This window comes from Lagopus muta, chromosome 2 (genome assembly GCF_023343835.1).
Source record: "Lagopus muta isolate bLagMut1 chromosome 2, bLagMut1 primary, whole genome shotgun sequence".
Lineage (NCBI taxonomy): Eukaryota > Metazoa > Chordata > Aves > Galliformes > Phasianidae > Lagopus > Lagopus muta.
The window spans coordinates 15,999,581-16,024,132 of record NC_064434.1 but is presented as its reverse complement, the minus strand read 5'-3'; the positions used below and the strand labels follow the sequence as shown (position 1 = coordinate 16,024,132).

Below are 24,552 nucleotides of genomic sequence, written 5' to 3'. Positions count from 1 at the left end.
TCAATGCTTGAAATATAAATGTTGTTTCTTCATTTTGTTTCTTTCTTTAGGAAGTAAAATGAAAATGCTGTTAATATTAAGTTTCTTTAAAAATCATCAAAACTCATATAAGAAAGCTATTCATCGAACTGGTTGTTCTTAAATCTTTTCTTTATAAGCCCTTAGAATGATGAGCACAAATGTAAGCTGCCCTAGAAATGTTTTTTCCTCCTTGCCAGAATAAATCTTGTCAAATTTCCCCCGTTCTACGCTGCACACCAGATCTCTCTGCTGAGAATAAATAAATGTTCTGTCTCTGTGCCCTGCATGCACTCAACAACTAAGCAAACAAGCACTGTAGCCTATGAGAAAGTGTTAGTGTGGTAGCATTTTGGTACTCCTCCTGCATGATCACAGACTCATAGGGATTGCAAGGCATCTCTGGAGATGGAGTCCAGCTCCTTGCTAAATCAGGTTTCCTACAGCAGGTGGGTCACACAGGAAAGCATTCAGGTGAGGAGAGTCTACAACCTCCTGATCAGCCTGTGCCAATGCTCTGACACACTCAAAGAAGTTCTTTATTACGTTCTGATGGAACTTCCTGAGATCCAGTCCTTGCCCGTTGCCCCTTGTCCTGATGGGCACCACAAAAAGTAGCCTGGCCCCATCCACTTGACTCCTGCCTATTAGATATTAATAAGCATTGATAAGATTTCCACCTCAGTCTTTTCATCTCCAGGCTGAACAGCCCCGGGTCATAGAATCATAGAATCACCAAGGTTGGAAAAGACCTAAAAGATCATCCAGTCCAACCGTTCACCTATTCCCAATAGCTCCCACTAAAACATCCAGCCTTTCCTTGAACACCCCCAGGCTCGGTGACTCCACCACCTCCCTGGGCAGTCCATTCCAGTGCCTGACCACCCTTTCTGAAAAGTAATACTTCCTCATGTCCAGCCTGAATCTCCCCTGCTGTAGCTTGAAACCATTCCCTCTGGTCCTATCACTAATGACATGAGAGAAGAGGCCAATCCCCAGCTCACTACAACCTCCCTTCAGGAAGTTATAGAGAGCAATGAGGTCTCCCCTGAGCCTCCTCTTCTCCAGGCTGAACATTCCCAGCTCCTCCAGCCTCTCTTCATATGGCCTGTGTTCCAGACCCCTCACCAGCTTTGTTGCCCTCCTTTGAACACGTTCCAGGGCCTCAATAGGGTCTCTCAGCCTTTCCTCATACCAGAGATACTACAAGGCCCAGTCATCTTTGAGGCCCTCTGCTGGGCTTTATCCAGTTCACTGTCTGTCCAGGACTGAGGAACCCAGAGGAATCAAAGATGAAGCAAAATGTGTGTGCCATGCTCAGAGCCACAGCCCAGCGCTGCTTTTATGAGTATACAGCATGTGATAACGTTCAATGTCTGAACTGGGCATGACAGAATGATTTAGGTTGGAAGTACCTTCTACAATTATTTGGGGGAGAGTTCTAATATATTCAGGTGTCTTGCACAACATTAAAGGTTAAGAAAGCAAAGTCCTATCACTTTCTTATCATCCTTACTAAATTAATTAGCTGGCAGTGAGAGCCATTCGCAAATGCAGAGACCCCTGTAGCTTTTGTTGTTAAAGTTTTATTATAAATGAGGAAGCAAAAGCTATACTTCAAGCTCCAAAAGCATCTTAACTTACTATGATTAACTGCTGAGTAAGAAGAGAAAGCAACGTGGGAACTAGAAATGATTAAATCAAAAGACCAACACCTATTGATTTTTAAGAGCTGTGCTCAGATTTACAGAGCTGTGTGGAGAAAAGTCTACTAGTATTCCTCTGCTCGCATTCTCTAAATCAAAGATTTTTAACTTGTCAGTGCTTCTTATTTAGAAAACTTTAGCTTGAGGAGCCTCAAGTGCAGCATTTCTGCTGTGGTAAACCTGCATTTTTTCTTTCTTTCTTTTTTTTTTTTTTTCATCCCTTATCTTTTTAATTGTCCCAGTATGCTGCTTCGTCAGCCAACAGGTCTCTGTCTTTCTGCCAGTGCTGTTGCAGTTGTGTTATGCATAGTTTTTCTTTCAACCCACTGGCTTATGTGATGTGGTAGGTACCACCAGATCTCATGTCTGCTGGAGGCATGAGTAAACTGAACTGTTGAGTTACACTGTAAGCTTGTGGCAGAAGAGGTTAGCAGTAGTTTCTTGCTCTCAGTAAACTCAAGTAATGTTCTAATCACTAGACTGTCCTCTTGTGTATGTAGTCACAGTGGCTCAAGCGATTATGGGAGCTTTACCTTGATTGCATTCCTTGAAGGTCTTTCACAACCTGTGCTATGCGACTTGACCATCATTTAGAAGGTAGGAGCATAGACCAATTTAGAGGTCTGCCTTGAGTTATAGACAGATCCTTATTATGTTATAAGTTCCCTAGCTGTGCTGTTCTATGTGGGTGAGAGATCTGTGTCCAGCCATGTTGTGATTGAATGTCATGTTGGGATCTGATTTGGAGAAAAGTAGGTGAAAGATGTCATTCTGTAATATGCAAAATGAAAGTTGGGGACACACAGTTTATTCACACAATAATTTGTTTGCCAATCTGGAGTGACTGAGATTCTACCTTAGACAATAATACTATTAAATTTTGTAGCACTCTACTCAAAGGCAGACCATTTTTCTCCTAGAGAAAAGAGAAAATCTTTAATGATCTCAGGAATTTTTAGTTTATTTTTAGTTTTGACTGATCTAATCTATAAGTAATAAGCAATAAACTACGTTAATCTTCCTATAATGAGTTTGTTTGGCCCATGATGGTAATTGGAGACTGATCTCCCTGTCCTTATCTCAACCTTTGAGCCCTTTTTTTTATCATATTTTCTCCCACTGTTCCTTTAGGGGATAAGGGTGATGTGAGAGAGTGGCTTGCTAAAGCTTAGCTGTAAAACCACCACACTCAGTGGGTAGGTGTAAGAAGAAATATTTTTACAAGATGGATTATTCTTATCACATGAGGCATCTGATACTATTTAACGATGAATTGTTTGGTGAGAGATACAGGAGTTCTCCATTGTGTTTCACTGTTATCCATTTTTCAGTTTGGTGCTATGAAGAGAAAAGGTGAGTAGGTAATACTGTTGATCAGGATAAATCCCATTTACACGATGCACTGAGAATTTCTCAGCGTTTCCTCAGAATTTGAGGGGAAAAATAAAGGAAAGAAACAACCTGTCTTAATGATCTATAATTCAGCTTAATTGCACAGCTCATACCACTAAGTGTCAGGAGGTGGAATTCCTCCAGAAAATTTGGTGTTTTTTCCCTTGTTGTTTATTATTGGCTGAGGTGCCTTATTATTGAGGTGCCTGACATTAAACAAACATAATCTTTCTTTAAAGATCTCTAAAATTTCCTATTTAGTCAGTGAAAGGCAAATTATGTAGACAATCTATTCTAGAAGTCCTACTTCCTCCAGTACCAACAATTGAGAGAGTGTCTTAGACTGAATTTTCCTAATAGTCCCATTGACTCTACATGCTCCATTGGGTCTTCTGAATTCTTCAGAACACAGGAAGACTTCATGCTAGTCTCTGAGGGTCAGAGCTGAATGACAAGACTGGGAACTTACTGTCAGCACCGGAAGCTGTGAAAATGCTGTCTCGTAAATATATGTTTGAAATTTGATTATGAAGTCAGAAGAACAAAGATAGTTGTAGTAAGCTAACCCATCCTCATCCCTCTCTGAAGGCAATTTTCAGCTACAGGCTTACCTGCTTTATGGGACAGTTGCAGCATATATGGGGATATCTCTTACAGCTGGGGTATAAGCTGTTGATAAAACCTAAGTTTCACTTTTAAAATAGAAGTAACAGACAATAAGAGCTTTTGCAGTGGGTATCTTCATTCCTGAGTAATTTGTTCCTTCATCTGAGACATGTAAAGCACAATGGAAGTGCAGTGCTGGACAATGCACAAAGCAAGCATTTTTTTTTTCCTAATTGCAAGAAAAAAAAGAAGACAAATTTTGATTTCCTTTTGGTGGAAACAAGGGAATTGCTCAACCAGTCTCTGAGTGTCTCAGTCAGAACTAGCGCTCCACTCCCCTTGCTCATATTCACATATTGTCAGTAATTTCACACAGCTTTAAATGTGGTTTCTAGCTTTAAGCTTCCAAGACTTTTCCCCTCCTTTTTCTTCTATCTGCTGCCAACAGATGATAAAGCCACAGAGCTCAAGCTTGGTGTTATTTGGGCTTTGTGTAAACATAGCTGTTACTTTTCTAGGGGAATCAACTGTGGAAAAGAAAATCCTTGTGGTATGTTAAAGTTTCAAACTGCTCCTTGCTGATTTATTGTTATTGTGGAGACAGCTCAAAGGGAGCACTAATTCATCAGTTCCTTGTAAGCAGAGAGGGGGAAAGAATAGGAGGAAGTGAGGAAAAGGGTGGAGAGGAAAAGAGTTGAGGGAAAGATCGAAATGGGAAAATACTAGGGGTGGGAGGGAAGACAAAGAGAAGCAGTTGTTTGTGACTGGGTGGTTTATGAGTTTCTGGAAAATAATAAAATGATATGTTACCCTAGAGAGCCGTGGAATTGTCTGAAACTTGTTATAACTTCACAAGCTAGGAAATAATTCAGGCATGAGTGACTTCTCCCTGCCAGTTAGTGATAACTGATATAAGATTTAAGGTATTTGAAATGCAGGCATCTATAGGCTACTGACAGCTAGTAGTGGAGCTGTAGTCAGCGTAGCCAGCAGCACTGCCAAACTTAGACAACATGGCCAGAAGTAGGCACCTTCATCCTGTAACTGTAATGGGAGCTTAGATAGCCAGAAAGCATCAAATATCTTCACTTTACTATGTTAACACTAAACAGCTCTTAACTGCATACTTTGGTGCCTTCCTTGGCTGATGAGTGCTAGCCCTTGGTGTATTTATGGTTTTGAGCTTGAATTATTTTAACAAAGGTGGTAGCTACAAGATGCGTAATACTCTGGAAATCTAAACACTAAGTAACTATCTACTTTCTTTCAGTAGAAGCAAAATCTGAAGACGTTCAGTCAGGAAACTAGTCTAATTGTTTCTGATTTCATCTTCTGATAAACAGAGCCAAGTCAACAGGATGTAACTCTTTCACTCTGAATGTCTCCGTGCTCTTGCCAGCATCTGCTGAAATGCTTATTCATATCACAATTCCTTTTAAGAACAATTATAGTGCTTTTGTTTTAGTCAATTGTCAGTGGAGAAGCAAGCTGGTTTTTGTTGCTGTTGTTGGCTTGTTTGTTTTTTTCCTCTGAACTATTGTTCTTTTGGTCAGGATGCTGATGAATTGTTTCAGTCTGTTTGATCTCAGACAGACTACTGTCACAATTGTGTAATCTTCGTTCTGGTTTGTTTGAATTTGGGAAGAACAGCAACGTGAAGTATCATTCTTCATATGGAGAGAACCTTTATTTCCAAGATTCTGTGGGCAGCTGATTTTCCTGTCTCTCAAGTACTCAAAGAGCTTAAACGTTTTAACTGTTAATGATTTAACCCCAGGTCTTCCACACTTTGACATGAACTTAGTTGTTGCCGTAACAATCATAGATTTTTAACTTGTTCTTGGCTCTGTTATTCAAAGGCAATGGCTCAATGCAGTAGAGAAACAATAGGAGACAGCTGGGAATTCATGGGCTTTCTTAATGAAGACTCTTAAGGTGAACAGATGAGATGTGCAGGCCCATCTTCTCCAGAGCAGAATGTTTGTGCTGCATTTCTGCCCACCTCAGGTCCAGGTGATGTACCTGTGCTTACAGGCTTTTCCTATAGTAGGAGAGACAGATTTTCCTGCTCAGGATGGAGCTACGTATCTTTCCCCATACCTTCTTATCTTCCCGCTCTTTCTTTTCTTTCACCACAATTTTTATTTTCCCTTCAAATTGTTTTATTCAGGCCTACAGGGCCTGAATAACAGCCACTCCCAGTTTATTTCAGGTTGCTGCTGTTGGCAGTGCTTCCAGAAGCCACAGTGGCACTGTAGCTGGTGACAAACACAGGAAGATGCAAGGTCAGAAAACTCTTTGGCTCTGTCACATTGCACACAGTCTGCATTTTTCAGTACAGTTGATAGGATCTTGCACTCTGAGGCACTTCTGCGTCTCAGCTTACAGATTATCTTTTGGACAAAAGAGGAGTTTCTGATGTGTCATCTTTATCAGTTAAAGCTTTTTAAAATTTGTTTTCTTTATTCCTGTAACATCTCTTCCTCTACACCTATCCATTCATTTGATAGGCAACACTTTATATGCATGAATAGATCTAAAAATTGTCCTTTCTAATACTTTAAAACTTTTCATGGTTTGTGTGGTAACCAAGCCAAGATGTTAAAATTTTCATTTTATGCCTTCTAACATGATATCTAATTAGTAAGAAAAGGCTGTGTGAGGGAAGAAATCCTATCAGCCGGCCTGTTTAGCAGACTTTTTTGAGCTTCCCCTAACTCAATCATGTGTCTTCGAAGCAGTCCAGTACATTTTTGCACTCTTGATGCTATTGTTCAGTGGTACTATTCAGTTTTTCTTGGTCATTGACTTTTATTTTATATTTCATGTATACATTATAGTACGCTTATACGAAAAATATAGTTACGTACATACCTATTTGTCTGTTTGCCAAGAAGATTAAGCAAACAAACACTGGCTATTCGTGGGGTAGACCTGGATCATTAAAAAGTTCAATTCCGTCTCCAATCAGGAGGGAGCCCATTTGTCATATGCTTTATTAGCCAGAAGGTTGAAGCTGCTGGCAGAGCTCCAAACCTTTACGTGGTCTATCTATCTTAGGCGCAGGCCATAACATCACTTGAAGATCAGAACAGAGATAGTAAGCTTGGTGTTGAAGGTCAACCAATGCAATAGAAGAGTAGAGGTCAGCTCAAGATTTCACAGTACATTGTGCATTGACAAGATTTCCTGTACCCTTATGTGATGAAAAGTTATGTCATGGTATATCATTTGAAGGACAGCTGGTATTCACTGGACTTGCTTAGTTGACTATGGATCAGATTTAAGAGTGTACATTAAGAATTAAGTAAATATTGGGCAGGATTTAAGAGCTTAGGGAAGGTAGGCTACAAACCTGTGGAAGGCAGTCATCTCCAAACACTGATTAAGTCCAGCCTTTTGTGTGTTAGTTTGCCTGACAGCTAACTGACAGAATGACTCTTCTGTACCTCCCAAGTAGTTCATGAAGATGAAGGTCCAGAAGCAGTTAGTTAATGCAGTTGTAGGTGCCTGTAACTAACTGGGATTGATAAGCAAGAGCCATTAAGTCTGTTTGACAGTTCTTACAGTCAAAAAATCTTAGTGGGTAAATTTATTCATTAGTTTGTTTCATGTAGGGGCTTTTAAATGACCTAATCAGAAAGCCATGGTGCATTTACATAACCAAAACTGATAGCATTAACAAAAATATTTACTAATTAGTGAATTCTGTCATGTATGCTTTCTCCATATTTCTCAAGCTGTATGATCTTCCTGATGATCCATAAAGAGCCTAGAAACGGAGAAAATGATATCCAGTTCAAACTCTGTCAGAGGAAAAACAATGCAAGTTGTGAGGCTCTACAGAATACCCTCAGCCACCAACCTCAATCATGTCAAAAAGTCACTGTCCCCTTGGAGAGAACATGAAGATGTTCATGTGCAGTGAGCTACAACTCTGGCTGCTTAGAGAGTCCCAGAGTAGTTTAGTTCTCACAGCCAAAATATTCACCTAAAAAGTATAGCAACCAGCTCTGGTTCCAATGTGCCATGTAATAGCCTTTCTGCACATGACTTCACTTCAGAAATATGCATTATTTTTTTTCTCCAAAGAAGTAAAATATTTGGAGAAACTGTACTATAGCAGGTGTGTTTGATTCCTTCTAGGAGAAAATATAGCCTGGATTATATTAACTGAAATTACTTTGACAAAGAAGGGCAACAGAAATGAGAACCAATTTTGAATCCTTTCCTTTGACTTCTAAAAGAGCTGCTTTTCATCCTACCAGTAAATATAGTTAGACATTAAGATGAAACTTTAAGGCATGTGACTTTAAGAGTACATGACTAACTGTTTTAGTTTAGAAATTAAACATATCCCTAGTCTAGAGCTGAAATTAAGATTCTTTTGGAAGATCTATTTTGAGTCTTACCTGGTGCAAAAGAACCACTAATTAAAGCACACAGCATGTGACCACTTATTCAACTGTATTTTCTTTGCACTTTTTTCACACCTAGTTGGTTTTGTACTCATGAAGCATTAACTTGATGCAATTGCAGCTTAACTCTACAGTGCCATGAAAAACTGACTTAAAAGTGCTATAAAAATTTGTATAGCTTTATAAGTTCTCAAATGACTTGCATTGAAGAAAAAGTTATATGATCTTTGCTTTCACAGAAGTTTTTACATTTTGATCTTACTGTTCAAAAGCTTGGAAATAAGGCATTGTTCTGCTCTAGGCTTATCAGAGATCAAATGTTCCATTTGTTCTTACTTAACAAAGTAGTCTGTTAGGTAGGCCAAAATCTAAAGTCAGGAATCCCATTTATCTTCACTTAAGTCATTAGTTGTGCAGAAATAATGAACTGCTCCTTTTCCCTCCACACTTATCTCACAGAACGCATTGCAATCACATTTGAAATGTATTAACAATGTTGTTACAGCAGCAAGATTTCTGTCATTTCCATGTCTTTCTGCAGTGGTTTGTCTTTTCTGTGGACATGCACATGGCTGCAGAATTAAATAGTCGATTAATCAGGTTGCTGATTCTTTAGGAAAAGAAAGCTCTAAACAAAAAATTACATCAGCTGTTTCTTGTGATTTCTATTTCCGGCTTTTTAGGATTCTGTCCTAGAAAATGTGCTGCATTACCATATTGTTACAGATTCAGTTTTACTGTATATGGATGTATTTATTATGCAGGAATATGCAGATGAGAGCGACTATGATCATGCTGGATTTGAAGTCTGAGCTGAAAGTTATCTTCTGTTCTGTTTTTCTAAGTCTAATAAGTCTGACTCGATTCATCTGTTACCAGGGTCTGTGAACTGCATGTGTTGAATTTGGTAATCCAGTCTCAATTTGTAGTGACATGAGCATTAATTGGGGTAAAATTTGCTTAGGAGTTGGATTGAACTGTAGCTGTACCTTTACTATCTATACTTCCAACGGCTTACTAACAGATACTCAAAAAACTTCTAATGTCTGGAGTTATAACTGATGTTCTTCACTATAGAAATACTCCAGTATTTATTTATCGCTGGTTTGGTCCTCTACATTTTCTTTTAGTTGCTTTTTCTTTCTTCTTGCTGTTGCTTTACGTTCTTCCTGAAGCACTGCACATCACTAAAAAGCATGTGAGAACACAATCTGAAGCAATAAAAGTCCTGGCTATGGAACATTATCACATTTTGACTGAAAGTTATTTGTCTTCTGTGAATTTGTAGGGTTGCTGGGAGAACACAATGTGTGTAAATACAAAAACATTATTTAGTTACAACTGCGTGCCAGATGATTGTGAAGCAAATCTCGGACTCTTGCTTTGGGAAGCTTCATTTCTTGTGTGTTTCTTTACAGCATAACCAGCAGAAGTACTCCACTTGAACATAGTAGCTTTCCATGCATGGTTTCCAATGCCAAGTGGCAGAGGCCACGTTCCTTGCTTTGGTGCCACCAGTGGCAATAATTCTTGTTTGTCTTTTTTTCCTGTTGCAAATGATTGCAAGACATCATAATTAAAAGACTACTTTAACATGGATTTAGCAAATAATTGAGGTTGTAATGAATGTACACGTGTATTAGACTGCAGTAGGCTTCAGTCAAAGGTGAAAATTATTATGATGCTATCTTTTACCTTTTGCATGCTGCTATGAAAGTGACATACAAAAAAACTAACGAGACTAATTTGGTAGCTTGAAGCTGTTGGCTTTTTTTTTTAATGATAGCATGGAGCTGTTGTTCTTGTAAGTGGCTTGAGAATCAAATAAGCACTTTTTTTTTTTTTAAAAAAAAAAAAAAAACATGCCCCTATGATCAAAGGGAGATAATTGGTCTCTGCTGCATGTATTCCTGTCTCAGCAGCAGCTGCTTGGCAAGAAGGGTAAGCAAGAAGCAGGCTAGTCTTCTGCTATTTGACACTATGGTCAGATTTGGCTTTCTGTTATCATTGTGGTTGAGCTCAAGTCACGGATTAGATGTCAAGTCTTATCAGACAACCCATTTCTCTTGGCCTGCAGGATGCTAGCTTGGAGGAAGTTTTGCTTTGCTTCACTCTTTGCCAAAGAGGACAAATAAGAGAAATATTTCTCATTGAGTTATTGCAGTTGTTTTGCGAAAATTGAATTATCACAGTGATACCAGTAAACCTCTATTAAAAGTCCTAGGGAACATGGGTAAGACTTGGAGCTGAATGGTTAATATTTTCCCCTATACTTATTGATAGGCACTGAATATAATTAAAACTTCTTTTTGTCTGGATTTCATCATATTGGTATATTTGGCGATCTTTTAGTCTGAATTGGGTCAAATTTTACATTTTTGCTCTAAAGAAAGTTTGCTAGAACTTTTGTCTGCCTGACATATGCAAGTGCATCCATAACTTATTTCTCTCTTCACTGTTCATCTGCTGGTTTCATCTCCTTGTTGCCATAAGCAGCAGATGTGCAATAAACTGGGCAGGATGAGCAAAGGACACTAAGCTGATACAAAGCAGATTGGATGGTATTTGATCATTGCTTCTCAAATATTTCATAATTCTAGCTGTAAATGTCAGATACACCAGAGTTGGGAAGAAAATTTTTACTGGTACCTTGTGTTAAATGGAAAAGTAGTGAGAACTGACAGTAGTCTAATAGTCTCCAAAATCTTAGGCTCTGATTTGTATGACAGTGTTGCACTTTCATGTTAGTCTCAGAAAAGACAGCCCAGCTATTCTTATTTTGTGTCTAGGAGCCATTATTGATGAGCTGTTCTGCAGGGCTCTTTTACCTGTTTCCTTTGAAATTGTGGGGTTTGTGTAGGGGTTTTCTGAGCAAGTGATCCCATTCTGAAAATGAGATTGTTTTATATTTTCTCCCTGATAGCTGTATTAGAACGAATTATGACAAGGATCTACTTTTTTTTGTTGTTATTGTCCTTGATGTACCTTTTAAAAAGCTTCTTCCAATGCGTTAGAATGGAAAACTAATGTAAAATCATCACTTTGTTTCAAAGATTTTAGAGCCCTTGGTGGAGTCATGTCCACAATGAATTGAGTATCAAAGGCTCAGACTTAACAAGCACTGCTTTGAATTCTCCATGTGATTGTCGGGGGGGGGGGGGGGGAAGGGCAAAATACCATCTTTTGCTTGAACATTTGCCTAAATCTCAGCAAAAGACGGAAAGGTCATAGTTATCATGGTTCTGTTGGTCTTAGGAAGTTTGTAGATGTTAGGTTTTAGATACTGAAATTCATGCATGTGCAAATAGGGGAAAAAGAAAAAAAGCTGTGAGTATAGTTGGAGTATTGTATTGTCCTATGTGGGCAAAAGTAAGGAAACAGCTAATCTGGGGAAATGGGGTGGTGAGATAAAGCAACTTCTCAGCAATCCTGAGATGTGAATTTTCCGCTTCGGGAAGGTCAGTATCACCATGACAAAATAATAGTAGTAAATATGACATTAAGATTAGATATACTACATAAATTTCCCTAACTGATTTGAAGGAGCGTGGTTTTTGTTTGCTTTTTCTTCCCCATATGTGCAACTTTTAAATTATCTTTCCTCTTTGTGATAATGCATTTGTTATGTGTGAGATTGTTTCTTTCTCCTTAGTCATTTGACAACTCTCCATCTGGGCCCTGAAACCTAGGATAAAGATGCTCTGCATAGTCCTATCCTTTTGCTGTCTTGAGGATGATATATAAGTATTATAGAAACTTTTTATAGCACATTTTTTGTCATCTTATTTGTCCCAGTTGTTTACCGCTGCAGCAAAGCTGTGCTTTCAGCATAGTGCAAGGGTTGAGAGAAAAAAGCAAGCTTAGAAATGCTGAGGATGCTCAGAATATCGTTTTTTCTAAAATTAGCTTAGCAAACTGATCAATCTGTCATGCTCTTAGGAACAAAAATATCTGGTGCTGTGAGCTGTAATACCATCAGGTTGGAAAAGGGACATAATGGATGTTTAGCTCTTGGAAGAAATGCTGCATATATCGCTTGGGTAGCTGGAGCAGGGAGACGTTAGGGAATGTATTTTTAATAATGGATAATCAATGTAGGTCAAAGTGAGCTAATAACTCCTGCTGAAAATGACAAGAATTAGGCATGAGATTATGTCAGATGTAAATCCATGTCCTAAGGATGTATCCTGCTTGCTCACATGACATTTTGTCAGTGCATCCCATGGCTTTTTCCTTTTGCTTGAGTGCCTTGTCAGTCAGGGGGTGTATATTTACTCCAAGTGCTGACACTGCCCAACTAACCATTGCTATTTATATTGCTTCCAAATATGTAGCAGGCAGAGGCTGACAATGGGGTTTGCAATAGCAAAAGAGTGCAGAGTATCAATATAAGGAAGTGATGGAGTATCTTGACTTTTGCTCTGTTTTTCAGACTGCTCTGCAATGACTACAGCAAGATATAGGCCTACCTGGGACTTGGTACTTGACCCATTAGTGTCCTGCAAGCTCTGCCTTGGTGAATATCCTGTGGAGCAGATGACAACAATAGCACAATGCCAATGCATCTTCTGTACTCTGGTGAGTTTGCCTTGTTTTTAATTAGGCATAAAAAACAATCCGCAATTCTTAACTGAAGAAATTATATGCATTTTTACTGAGTGTGCTTCACGTTGAAGTGTTGATGTTACACTAGAAGTAGAATCAAAGACCCACCAAGGTTGGAAAAGACTTCCAAGGTCATGCGGTCCACCTACCACCAGTATTTCTCCACTAAACCATGTCCCTTAGTACAGCATCTAAACATTTCTTCAACACCTCCAGGGATGGTGACTCTACTGCGTCCCTGGACAGTCCATTCCAGCACCTGACCACTCTTTCAGTGAAGAAATTTTTCCTAACATCCAACATGTATCTACCCTGGCACAGCGTGAGGCATTTGCTCTAATTCTATGAGTAGATAGGCAGCAGAAGAGGCCAACTTCCACCTCACCACAGCATCCTTTCAGATAGCTGCAGAGAGCGGTAAGGTCTTGCCTGACCCTCTTCTTCCCCAGACTAAAGAATCCCAGTTCTCTCTGCTGTTCCTCATAAGACGTGTGCTCCAGACCCCTCACAGCTTTGTTGCCCTTCCTGAAGTATGTCCAGAGGCCTCAATGTCTTTCTTGTAGTGAGGGTCCCAATACTGAACACAGTACTCAAGGTGCAGCCTCACCCGTGCTGAGTGCAGAGAGATGATCGCTTCCCTGCCCTGCTGGGAACGCTATTTCTGATAAAAGACAGAATGCTGTTGGCCTTGGCTGTCTGGACACACTACTGGCTCGTGTTCAGCTGGCTGTCAACCAACACCCCCAGGTTCATTTCTTCCACACAGTCTTCCAGGCACTTTGCCCCACACCTGTAGTGTTCTCTGGGGTTCTTGTGGCCAAAATGCAGGGCCTCGCACTTGGTCTTGTTGGACTTCATCCCATTAATGGGTGCTGGTGCTGCACACTTGACACAGAGACTAGCAAATAAATATCTCAGTTTTCCTATTAAAAAAGTAAATAAAATTAACTTAGTGCTTTAGTATATTGTTGTACACAGCTACATCCTTAGCCAGATTATTCACTTTGCTCTCTCTTCTATGTGTGACTTGGATTTTTTTGCTGTTGTTGTTTGTTTCGTTTTGCTGTGAATTTGCCAGAAGAAGTAGAGAAGTGTCTCATATATTATTGATCTTAATTTTTATTCTATAACACTAGAATCATTTAAAGTTTGTTGGCTTCTTTTAATTGCTGTATTGCACAAATACATTCCTGGAATGGCTTTAAAGTGGAAAACACTGATGAACACAAATCTAATGTTTAGCAAGGATCATCCTCACAATACGTGAATATTGCTAATTTATAAACAGAGAAATAATAGTAATAGTAGCTTCCCACCCCTAATGGTGATTTGGAATAAAAATATCAGATCCTTTAATTTTGTGATGACTGCAAGTACACCGAAAATCTTCTAATTGTTCAGCAGTGGAAAACTTGCAGTAACACCAATAAGAACGTAATTTCTAGGATATGTCTTACTCAAAGATGTTGAGCATCATAAACTCTTGAGAAACTATAGGTTCAGATATGGGATCACCTGATTTTTAACTTGAAAGCTCTTTTCAGTGGAATTTTTCTGGTGTTGGCATCAGAATTTTTAAGTGGTCTTTACTGCTTCTTTTCTTATCTAGAAATATTACTTATTTTTTCATAATTTGTTTTTTTTTTTCTTCTGATGATGATTATCAAGAATTGCCAACAAAAGAGACAGCTCCTTTTTGTTACTGTTCAAAAAAGAAGCAATGTGAACAGCTCAGATTCTAATACATGTCATACTCCAAAAAATCCAAGTTGTCACAAAGAGCTTTCCCTTTGATGTTCCATGGGAAAAGAGATGCATACACAGGCAGGTAAACAGATGAAGTCTGTTGTAAACAATATTTCTGTACAATTAAAAAATGAGCACTGCTTCATTATGCACTTCTGAAAGAAGTGTTTACTCAAGCATGCAAAAGCATATAAAATAACAGGCTTCACAAAAAAACAGACTGTTGGACTTCGTGAAAACTGTTCTTTATTGTACAATGGGTAGTTCTGGTATTTACAGCTGAGTTTTCTGTGTCTCTGTTTCCTGTGTAGAGAATATTTTATTTTCAATAATTTTTCAGTAACTCTTACGAGGTAGCTGAAAGGCTTAATTGTCAAATGCCTCTTCCGCGCCATCTTGTTCCTTCTGAGGTTTGCTGCCATCCCTTATCTTCTATTTCGTCTGCTTACTTGCTCTTAGTGTCATTTTGGAAGGTATAACCTGTTACAGATACTATGATGATAAAGAATCACAGAATCACAGAATGACAAGGTTGGAAATGACCTGCAAGATCATCTAGTCCAACCACCCTCCCATTCCTATCAGTGCCACAAGCTACTAAACCATATAGTGAAGTATACACCATATAGTGAAGTAACCTTCACTAATAGACCAGGTTCTAAGAGCAGGCTAAGTAAACTTACCATGTTAAAATTAGATTCCTGTATTCACCTCTACTCAGCTGGAATGATCATTTTTAACATCCTTATTTGATTGTTTTGAATAGTTAATTCTGTTTTGACCTTTTCAGGAGAACAAGCCTATCTTGTCTACCTCAGGATTTGTATGAGCTGATGTTTGAGTGCCCTGAAAAATTTATTTGCCCCAAGTTGTCTTGCAAAGTAAAAGTAAAATAAAGTTACCCTTACTTTCATTGGCTGAGGGTAGGAAATCAATTTCAGCCATTTGAAGGGGCAGACCACTGATTTGGGCAGAACAGGAATTCAGAATGATGGGAACACAAGGCCTTCATCTCTACCTTCTGGACAACCTAAAGCTTAATAAGTTTCCTATGAAAATATTTCCATAATTAGTCAGGCCAAAGTCTGTATAACTCATGTGTAGGAAGAAATTGACAGCTGTGGTGTTCTTTCATGTGTCTGGAAACCTGATATTTCTGGAAATCAGGGTAGTCCTCAATATAAATGGTGAAAACAGCCAGATTATTCTTTCACATTCTTTCACATTTTGTTGCCATGTGACAAATGGTAGCAGAGGAAGATTCTAACAAAGTGGCATCCAACATGGAAGTGTGTATGAAATAAAAGTGTGCAATTAAATTCCTCCATGCAAGAAAAAGAAATTACTCTCACTAACATTAATTGGTGCTTGCTGAACAGTTCTGGAGAACGAATAGTAGATATGAGCACAGCGAGGCAGTAGGTGGTGTGTTTTAGCAGTGACACTGTCGTAGCTGTTGTGAAACAGTGAGTCACCCTTGCTGGTGCAGAGTTTGGTTTATCAGATGATGTTATTGTGCTCTTTGTAGCTGTTGTACTTACCATGGAAATAAGTAGGAGGCATTACTTTCAGAGCAACCCACATAACACAAAATAAATCTAACAAAAATGAAGTGATTGTGTTTGCTTTACTCTCAATTTCCATCTATAAGGAGATGAATGTTATCATGAAAGCTTTCTGAGCAAAACATGCAAAATTAATTACTTCTCCTGGGAAAAGCAACTGCTACGAGACATACGATCTTGAAATTTAAGGCTACCTCCTGTGTGCTAATTTATAGTATGAAAAATTGACTTTAAAATGCTTTAATGTCTTACTTTTTTGATTCAGTTTAAAAAGCACACAAGATTTCCCCTGTTGACCTGATTGCAAGAGGACAAAGATGTTGACAGTACTCAGAAAATGAAGAAACAAAAAGCTAACAGCAGGCAGCTTATTTTCCTTTCTGCTCTCTAGACTTTTGTCTCTCTGATATATCAAACAGTCAAACAACAGGTATATTCCTAATGGATGCAAATGTACAAAAACCTGAGAGCTCAATAGCATTGTGTGTGCATTAACAATCATAACAATAAAAAACCATGATGACTTATTGTACTAGTAGCCACAACTAGCAAAATAATACAGTGGGAAATTGTAGCTTCTCTGAATCATCAGCTCAGGAGTGGCAATCTGCTCTATTCAACCCAGCTCCACCAGGGAGGGAGACCCCCATTCTGTCTTTTTGAATAGCAATTTTGTGTTATTGTATAAGTGTTGGCAAGAGACAGTCTTTACCACAGAGCTTCTTATAAGGGAGTGAAGGCTTGCAGACAGAAATATTACAGGATTGAGGAATTTGCATGGTGATCTGAATTCTGCCTACAGGCCAGTAATGCTGCACTTAAAAGGTCTCTGTGTAATATTCTGTCTCAGCTTGCTGAGGTTTAGACTGAAGGCTCAGAGTCAGGAGCAAGAGTTGTGGCAAAAACAGTTTTCATACTTCTATTTGATACTTCTTGTTCTTTCTCTCCTCCTTCATATCACTGCAGAGGTCACCGTTTACCTCCAGTCTTTGACATAAAAGCAAGAAGCCAGAACAAAATTGTATGTATGTATATATATATATATATATATATATATACACACACACACACACATATATATATATACACACACACACAAATGTATGTATGTAGTATGTACACACATATAAAATCTCTCTGTACATATATATCTATATAGAGTTACAACTTGGTCTATCAAGATCAAAACCCTGCAGGCCAAATACTTCGCCAGGTGTATTTCTACTTGTCTTAGTACAGTCTACTGAATCTATTATATGTAGAGTATGTTCAAAGTATGTAGATACTGCTCCAAAATCCTTTAGTTATTATTTAGCCTTTGTCTACTTTCTTAGAGGAGGTAGAAGGGGAGCGTATTTAGTCCATTTGCTGCTTTCAGTTCTCACCACTTCATGATCTATGTTGAAATTCTTGTGTGTTTTATGGGACAGGATGTTCCCTTGATACCTTATCAATTGTATATGTACTTAAGTTACAGCTGGTTTTGTTCCAGTTAATAAGTTAGCTGCTGAGATCTGTTTCCAGGTTGCATTTTTTAAATACTGTATAAAGCATACAGATGATTTTAAATAGTGTTGCAAGTACAGTGATGCCAGCACTTTTTCTCAAGCCAAGCTAAGATCCTCTTGACTTGATATGAGACAGTTCAGTTCTATTCAAGATTTTATGTAGTACTGATCATACTGGTAATAATGGATTCATTGCTTTTCTTTCTCAATTTAAGAAAAAAAAAAAAATCAAGTGGGGAGTTCATGGAAGCAAGTATCTTGAAGAAATGCAAAGCCTGGAAGAGAGTTTGTCTTTGTTGATGGAGAAATCTGTTTTAATCACTCATCTGCTAACTTACTACCAGTGGAAAGGAGGAAGGCTACTCAGATGCAAGATACAAGCTCTGCAATTAGAAAATAAAACAACATCTATTTAAGCCTTACTTTCTGCTTCCATAACTGCCTGTGACTGTATTATAAAACAGGTATAGCAGTATTAACTTCTCCGTTAGGAGATACTCATACCCTGATTCTTATCCACAGTCTCACCTTAAGCCATGGAGACAGCTGGTTCATCTTTTCTGGTGCTCTAGGTGTCCCTCTGAGTTTGGCTTAAATGATATGAATGTTTATTTAAGCATATTCTGTCTCAGGTAGCATGACAGTAGGTATAGTGATAGACTATCCTGCTATCAGTACCCCTCTTTAACCAGGATTACTCTATCTGCCTAATCATGGCTGTCTGTACACACCAGTTTAATTCTAGACATTTCCCAAACTGAGCTCCTTGGTAGGATGAAGACCTGAATGGAAGACCTATGAGCAACAAGACAAACATTATTAAGCTGCCTGTAAGTGGCAGCAAGCATTATTTTTTTAATTCCATTGGACTGAAAGCACAAAGAGCATTACTGAATTGCAGTAAAATGCAAAGGTTACTCAGTATTCTCCCTCACTCCAAATGAGGCAGTTTCTGCTTTCCCCAGGCAGTGAGGATACCAGGGAAGAGTGCATGAGAGCCTGGCTGCCTTCCCTATACAGCTAAGGGAGCTGCCCTACTTGCTTTGAAACAGGAGGAAGGGGAAAACCAAATGGTTTGTGCCATTTTTATAGAGCTCTGGGTACTTTTTAGCAGCAGTAACGTTTTCCCCCGTTTCCCACCAGCTTCTGGCAATGCTTAGAGCTTGCTGCTTGTTCTCACTTCCCTGAAACCTTAACAGAGAACTGATACTAATCTTGACACGTGGTGCCTCAGTAGAGGCTTTGTGATCACAGGTCATTGTGTTTACATAGCAGTTCACAGTGCAGTTCAGGTTCTGGCTCACAGGTGCTATGAGGACAAAGCTCCCTGCTTTAATAATGAACTGGCCTGTTTGCACAGTAAGGTGCAGTTGGGAACTGCAGAGCTCTAAGTGAAAGCTGGGCTTGATTAAGAGCCTTCATCTCTCCCCTCTCTAGGGTGATTTTACTGGGCAAGATAAACATTAGTTGTCTTTATCAAGATGTTGTGAAAACTAGTTTCTTATTGTTTGGTTACTGTTTTGCATGTGAAAGGCAAAGTTTCTCTGCTGCAGGGGTATTGGCCTCCAAATCAAAAGTACTCATTCTGTTTTGAAATTTTAAAAAGGAAAAATAAAATGTAACTTCTCTCATGCAACCGTATAAGGGAAGACTGTTTTCTGATACATATGCATGGCCATACAAAAAAACAGTTAAGAATGTAGGCAGCTGTAAGTCTTCCTTGCCTTCCCTTTTTCAACTGAGATATTCAGCTGGAAACACACAGCTGTTTTTCAGTTTTATGTAGTTTCTGCTACTTGGTCCTGCTAATGATCTTCCCTAGACATCACTTGCTGTGCCTCAAAGAGTATTAGCCTTATTCTAATGACATTTGTCCTGCTGAAGAAGTCAACAGGATTTCTCTTTAAGAGATGTTTCTCCTTGAAAATAGCTGCATCTTGATGATGCTATGTTCCTTATTGCTTCACTTAGTCATTTGTTGACGGATGGCAGTATAAGTGAAACTTCCCTGTCTTCAAATTGACACAGCCGAACACTGGTGCAGACAAATGCTGCACCCCTTCACTAACATACATAATCTTTGCAAGTTGCTTGCATCAACTAAGCAGTGTATGCCAGTGAGTGTTTTGCTATTTGGGTGTACAGTCAGAAAGTATTTGGAAAGAGGCAGAACTAATGCAGCCAACTCTTCCCTGATGTCCGCAGGATGAATCAAGAGCTGTTCCTTTGCACTAAGCACAGTCACACTTGCACCAGTTGAATCTCTTTCTGGGCTGGCAGCTGGCTTGTTTCCTAGCCTGATGTCCTCTCAGCTCATGAGAGCATGAAGACCTTTGGACAACAAATTTTATATCTGAGGGAAGGATGCCCAGGGAGTTTGTCCTGAGGCATGGTAGAACAGGTTGCAGGTATCTTCTCCAGACAAGCTATCATTTGGTCATTATCCATGGGCAAGAAGATGTGACTGAATTTAAGCTGAAAATATGGGCTATAGCAGGATAATATACTTTGGTACTAAGCAGTTATCACCTGTCATGTTTTCCACCTCTTTTGCTGGCCAAGGTTCATTTCTCAGCGCATGTCTTTTGACTGAAAAAGCAACCAAATTTGGCACTAGATATTTCTCCACTGAGAACCATGTAGATTCTTGTATTAGAGTGAATTTTTGTGCGCTTGTGTAGCATGATTTTTGCCTCAGCCAAAGTAAGGATATAAAAAAGGGTAACTGGGCAAGAATGTTTTATTGCTTTCAGATATTCGATTTGAAGTATCAAGTGACTGTTTTCTCATGTGATTTATTAAGGATGATGATTCAGATAGAAGTTTAATAACAAATGCAATTTTGGTAGTCTGCATTTTTTTTTTTTTTTTTTTGAAAGTAAATTCTTATCTCTGACACAATATCTAGGTAAGTGGAAATGATTTGTTAATGTTTCTGATTCTACTTTAAACATCTGTCTAATGTACATCTGTCTCAGATCTAGGAGGTTTGTGATGTTGCATGTAGATTGTGTTCTTGGATTTGGTCTGTAACAGGTGACAGTATATCTAATAAAGAGAAAAAAATCACCTCTGTGCTTGTGTGTATGCCTTAGGGATATTTATGATTCAGCATACATAAATATTTCCCTGTAAATCACTTGTCATTTAAATAGGATTAAGGTGATACTAAAAAGCCAGATTGTAGATCTGCAATAGGGAATTGTGCACAAGGGAGCAGCAAGAGCAATGCAAGAGCATTTTAAAGCTGAGCCTGTGATTAAGTAAGAATAAGTTTGAGCAGGATTATAACTCCTTAACACACACACACAGAAAAGAAAAAAATACCACAAAAAACAGTAAGTTTGGAAGAAGCTTAAAAGCTCTCCAAGAAAACTACAATGTTTTTCTTCTCACATGTTTATGTTTCTAAATATACCGCTGCAATCTGACAAAGTATTTTTTTCTTTCCACAAAATGCTAACATTAAAAGCACTTTTTTTTTTTTTCAGCACCAGATTGCCAGTCTTGTTGCTTTTAGGAGATCTACAGAAACACTGAGAAATGTAACATATAGCTGTAATATATGGCTACTGGAATTCCTACTCCTCAAAAATTAAGGAAGCCTCAGGCTCAAACCTAGTGCAGTCATGATTCAGTCCTCTCCAGACAATATCCAGCTGTAGGCTGTTGTTTATTTTAGAGGAGTTTTTCCTTTTGGAACTGTTCAGCTTTGCTTTCCTTTAGACAATAATTTCTTCAAGGAAAATTTCTCCAGTTCAGAGTGAATCTTCTGTATTGACTAAAGGGAAGGAAAGCATTATTCCAAAGATAATAGCCACTATCTGAGACATGGGCACCCAAATTCATCTTTCTGCTTTTTACTTGTAGCAAACAATCACTCATTCTCTCATACCCTAGCTATCTCTCCCAGTTCCCTTCTGAGATTATTGCACTCTGCTTCCTATTTGCTATTCTAATCCAAAGCTAAAAACTAGCATTACATCACCTTACCCTGAAGACTTACACAGTGTCTACCAGCATAAAAACCTATGTACCAGACAGATTGTGGAACTGGCTTATGGAATTAGCACAGAGCAGTGGAATAACCTTGGTATCATGTTCTCTTCTGACAAGAAAAGGTACCACCTTCCCAATATTCAATTCTGAGCAACATAAAGAAAAAATCCTGGGACGCAGAGTATAAAGATGTTACAAAACTATTTTAAGTAGTTGTTTTGAAATGTATTTTTAATATTTCCTACTTATCAGTGTACCTTTATCACATGGATTTTAAATTTTGGTTCAGTATATTTTTAGCACAAAGATGTGTAGCTACAAAACGGTGCTGAATACTCCTCACTTCTTGTCTTTTCATATTTATTTTCTTCACTGATTATTAGGCCAAAAGAAAAGATTATATTCACCTAGACTGGTGTCATTTGTAATGTAAAGCTTAAAATACCAACCAGCATTTCCTATCTCTTCCTGTTGTTAAATGTAAGTTTCAATAAATATATGGGTGAGTGCATACATTTATTTTATGTATGCATATTTATGGAGGTTAATCTAATCCTATTTTACAGATGATAGAGATATTGCTGGACTCTTATTAATTTGGTCTAGCTAATAATTGTCTTGGAAATGTCTTACTGTTCAGTATGAACTTTATTTTCAATGTTTTTTTCCATTTCCCCTCTTTGCATTGGAAGTCAGGAGTACTAATTTTAGAATCAGAATTTCTGTTAAAAAAATAAAGCAGCAATCTCCCACATTGAAGAAAGCACATCAAACCTTGTGTCCCTGAAGTAGAATGCAGTACATAGAGATTGTCTGCTCAAAGTGAAGGATTGTTCTCCTGGCTGTTTTACCAATGCCATCATGTGATGATTTTTGTGAGTGCACATTTTGTTTTGGGATGGACTGTGGCTTAATGCTAGCACTAAAATAAATTTAAAGCTTTAAGAAATAAATCGAATGTTATGGTGATGATATACTTGGCTCTGCAATCCTGTCACTCTTTTCGGCCTTTCTAAATCCATTGACTTATTTATGAAATTTCCCGGATGACTTGATACTTATATGTGCAGCATTAGTATAGTTAGAAGTCTGCATTATGAGAAAATCCATGTAGCAACAGTTAAGGAATTAATACAGGATAATCTTCTTGCCTGCCCAACTCTCAAATGAAAAATGTAATCTTAAAAAGTCATTTCTTATCTCCTGTGATACTAGCAATAGAGTGTTCTTAATGGCAATCTTGCTATAACTTTTTGAAAAGCTGTGGTCTTCTGTTTCAAACAGTGAAGTTGTTCACCATAAGTACTTCCAAATGTTTTTAATTCAGTGCATCTGTATTGCAAACTTACCTTAAAGACCAAGTGAACACTTTTTTTCCCCTCAAAGTAGATGGTAGATTTTGTTCCATATGGGAAAAACAGAAGTTTTCTTCGTATGTGTTTTGGTAGTTTTATCTTGGTTTTGAATGTCAGAAGAAACAAGTCAAAGCATCTTCATTAGAAACAGGCATAATTGTTGCAGGAATTCTAAAAGAAAAAAAAAAAAAAAAAAAAAATCCAGACATTTTAATTCTTTACATTGAGATTTTGCTGTGTCCTGTGCAGTTTAGTTTGAGTTAAATGTAGCAGAGTGAGATTATATGTTAAAGTCTGGAAGTTAGGGAAAGTTTAGATCCTCATAGGGCGCTTTGATCTTTACAGCGTTGGACAAAAATGTTCAGCTCTAAAGCAACAGCACCTCAGAGGTCATTGTGATTCTACCTTTCTGAGCATCACGGTCCTTGATGTACAAAGGTTAGAAGTACAATTCATTGGGCAGAGTCTTAAATATCTGGCTGTGCTTGGCAGCTTCAGGTGGGAAATTGTTCCTTTATTTAGCCCTCTATCGCTGAAGCAAAGACAAAAATAAAATAAAATGAAGAAGTATACCTTGCTTATTTTGGAAGCTCATAGTAAACCTGAGTTGGGCTCTCAGTTGGTCTTTGTGGGAGAATGGGTTTAGACCTAAACTCCTCCAATGGATGCTATCCAGCCCTTTGTCAGGGGAACAGCAATGACAAGAGGATTCTTAGATTACCAGGTGGAAGATAGTCATTGAGACACCAACTGGTAAGAAAGGACAACAGTGATGTACAGAAAAAGGACAGAGTAGGAACACACAAAGAGTATGCAATCACAGGGAAAAGCATAAGTGTATTGCTCAGGGGAACTAACCAGTCTGCTCTTACTGATCTTATGCTGTTTGACAGCAACTGAGGCATGCAATGAGTCTTGACTTGCAGCCTGAAACATGCTGTGCAATGAGATGCAGAGCTCTTGGAACAGCTGCAGAGGAGGGCCACTAAGATGACCAGAGGGCTGGAGCACCTCTCCTATGGAGAAAGGTTAAGGGAACTGGGCTTGTTTAGCTTGGAGAAGACAAGGCTCTGGGGAGACCTCCTTGTGGCCTTTCAGTAATTGAAGGGAGCGTATAAATAGGAGGGGGAATGGCTGTTTATGAGGATGGATAGGATAGGGTAAGGGGAAATGGTTTTAAGCTGAGATAGGGGAGATTTATGTTACATATTAGGAGGAATTTTTTCTCTCGGAGGGTGGTGATGCACTGGAACAGGTTGCCCAAGGAGGTTGTGGATGCCCCATCCCTAGAGGCATTCAAGGCCAGGCTGGATGTGGCTCTGGGCAGCCTGGTCTGGTGGTTGGTGACCCTGCACATAGCAGAGGGTTGAAATTAGATGGTCTTTGAGGTCCTTTTCAACCTAGGCAATTCTATGATTCCATGGAAAATGCAAAGATTTGTAAAATGCTGTAGATCTGTATACTTCAATTTAGTAATCTCCTGGATTGCTGTCATACCATAATGACTCCTTTTCTCCCCTAAATCATTCGGTATGCTTACGATACGTACACTGGACAGAAATGTATGCCACAAACACCTGTTTTTGCAGCTGTCTTGTAAAATACAGTAGTTTGACTAAAGAATATCATAAAAG

At 38.6% G+C, this 24,552-nt stretch overlaps 1 protein-coding gene across 4 annotated transcripts in view; it reads left to right on the top strand.

Moving 5' to 3' along the window:
- The window catches only part of RNF144A (ring finger protein 144A), a 62,708-nt gene that overhangs the window by 23,096 nt on the left and 15,060 nt on the right, over positions 1 to 24,552 (top strand). For all 4 annotated transcript variants that reach the window (XM_048935940.1, XM_048935938.1, XM_048935939.1 and 1 more), the window contains one exon: positions 12,573 to 12,718. In XM_048935940.1, the coding sequence (XP_048791897.1) occupies positions 12,584 to 12,718 (135 nt within the window). In that variant the 5' untranslated portion in view covers positions 12,573 to 12,583. The remainder of the gene's footprint in view (positions 1 to 12,572; positions 12,719 to 24,552) is intronic.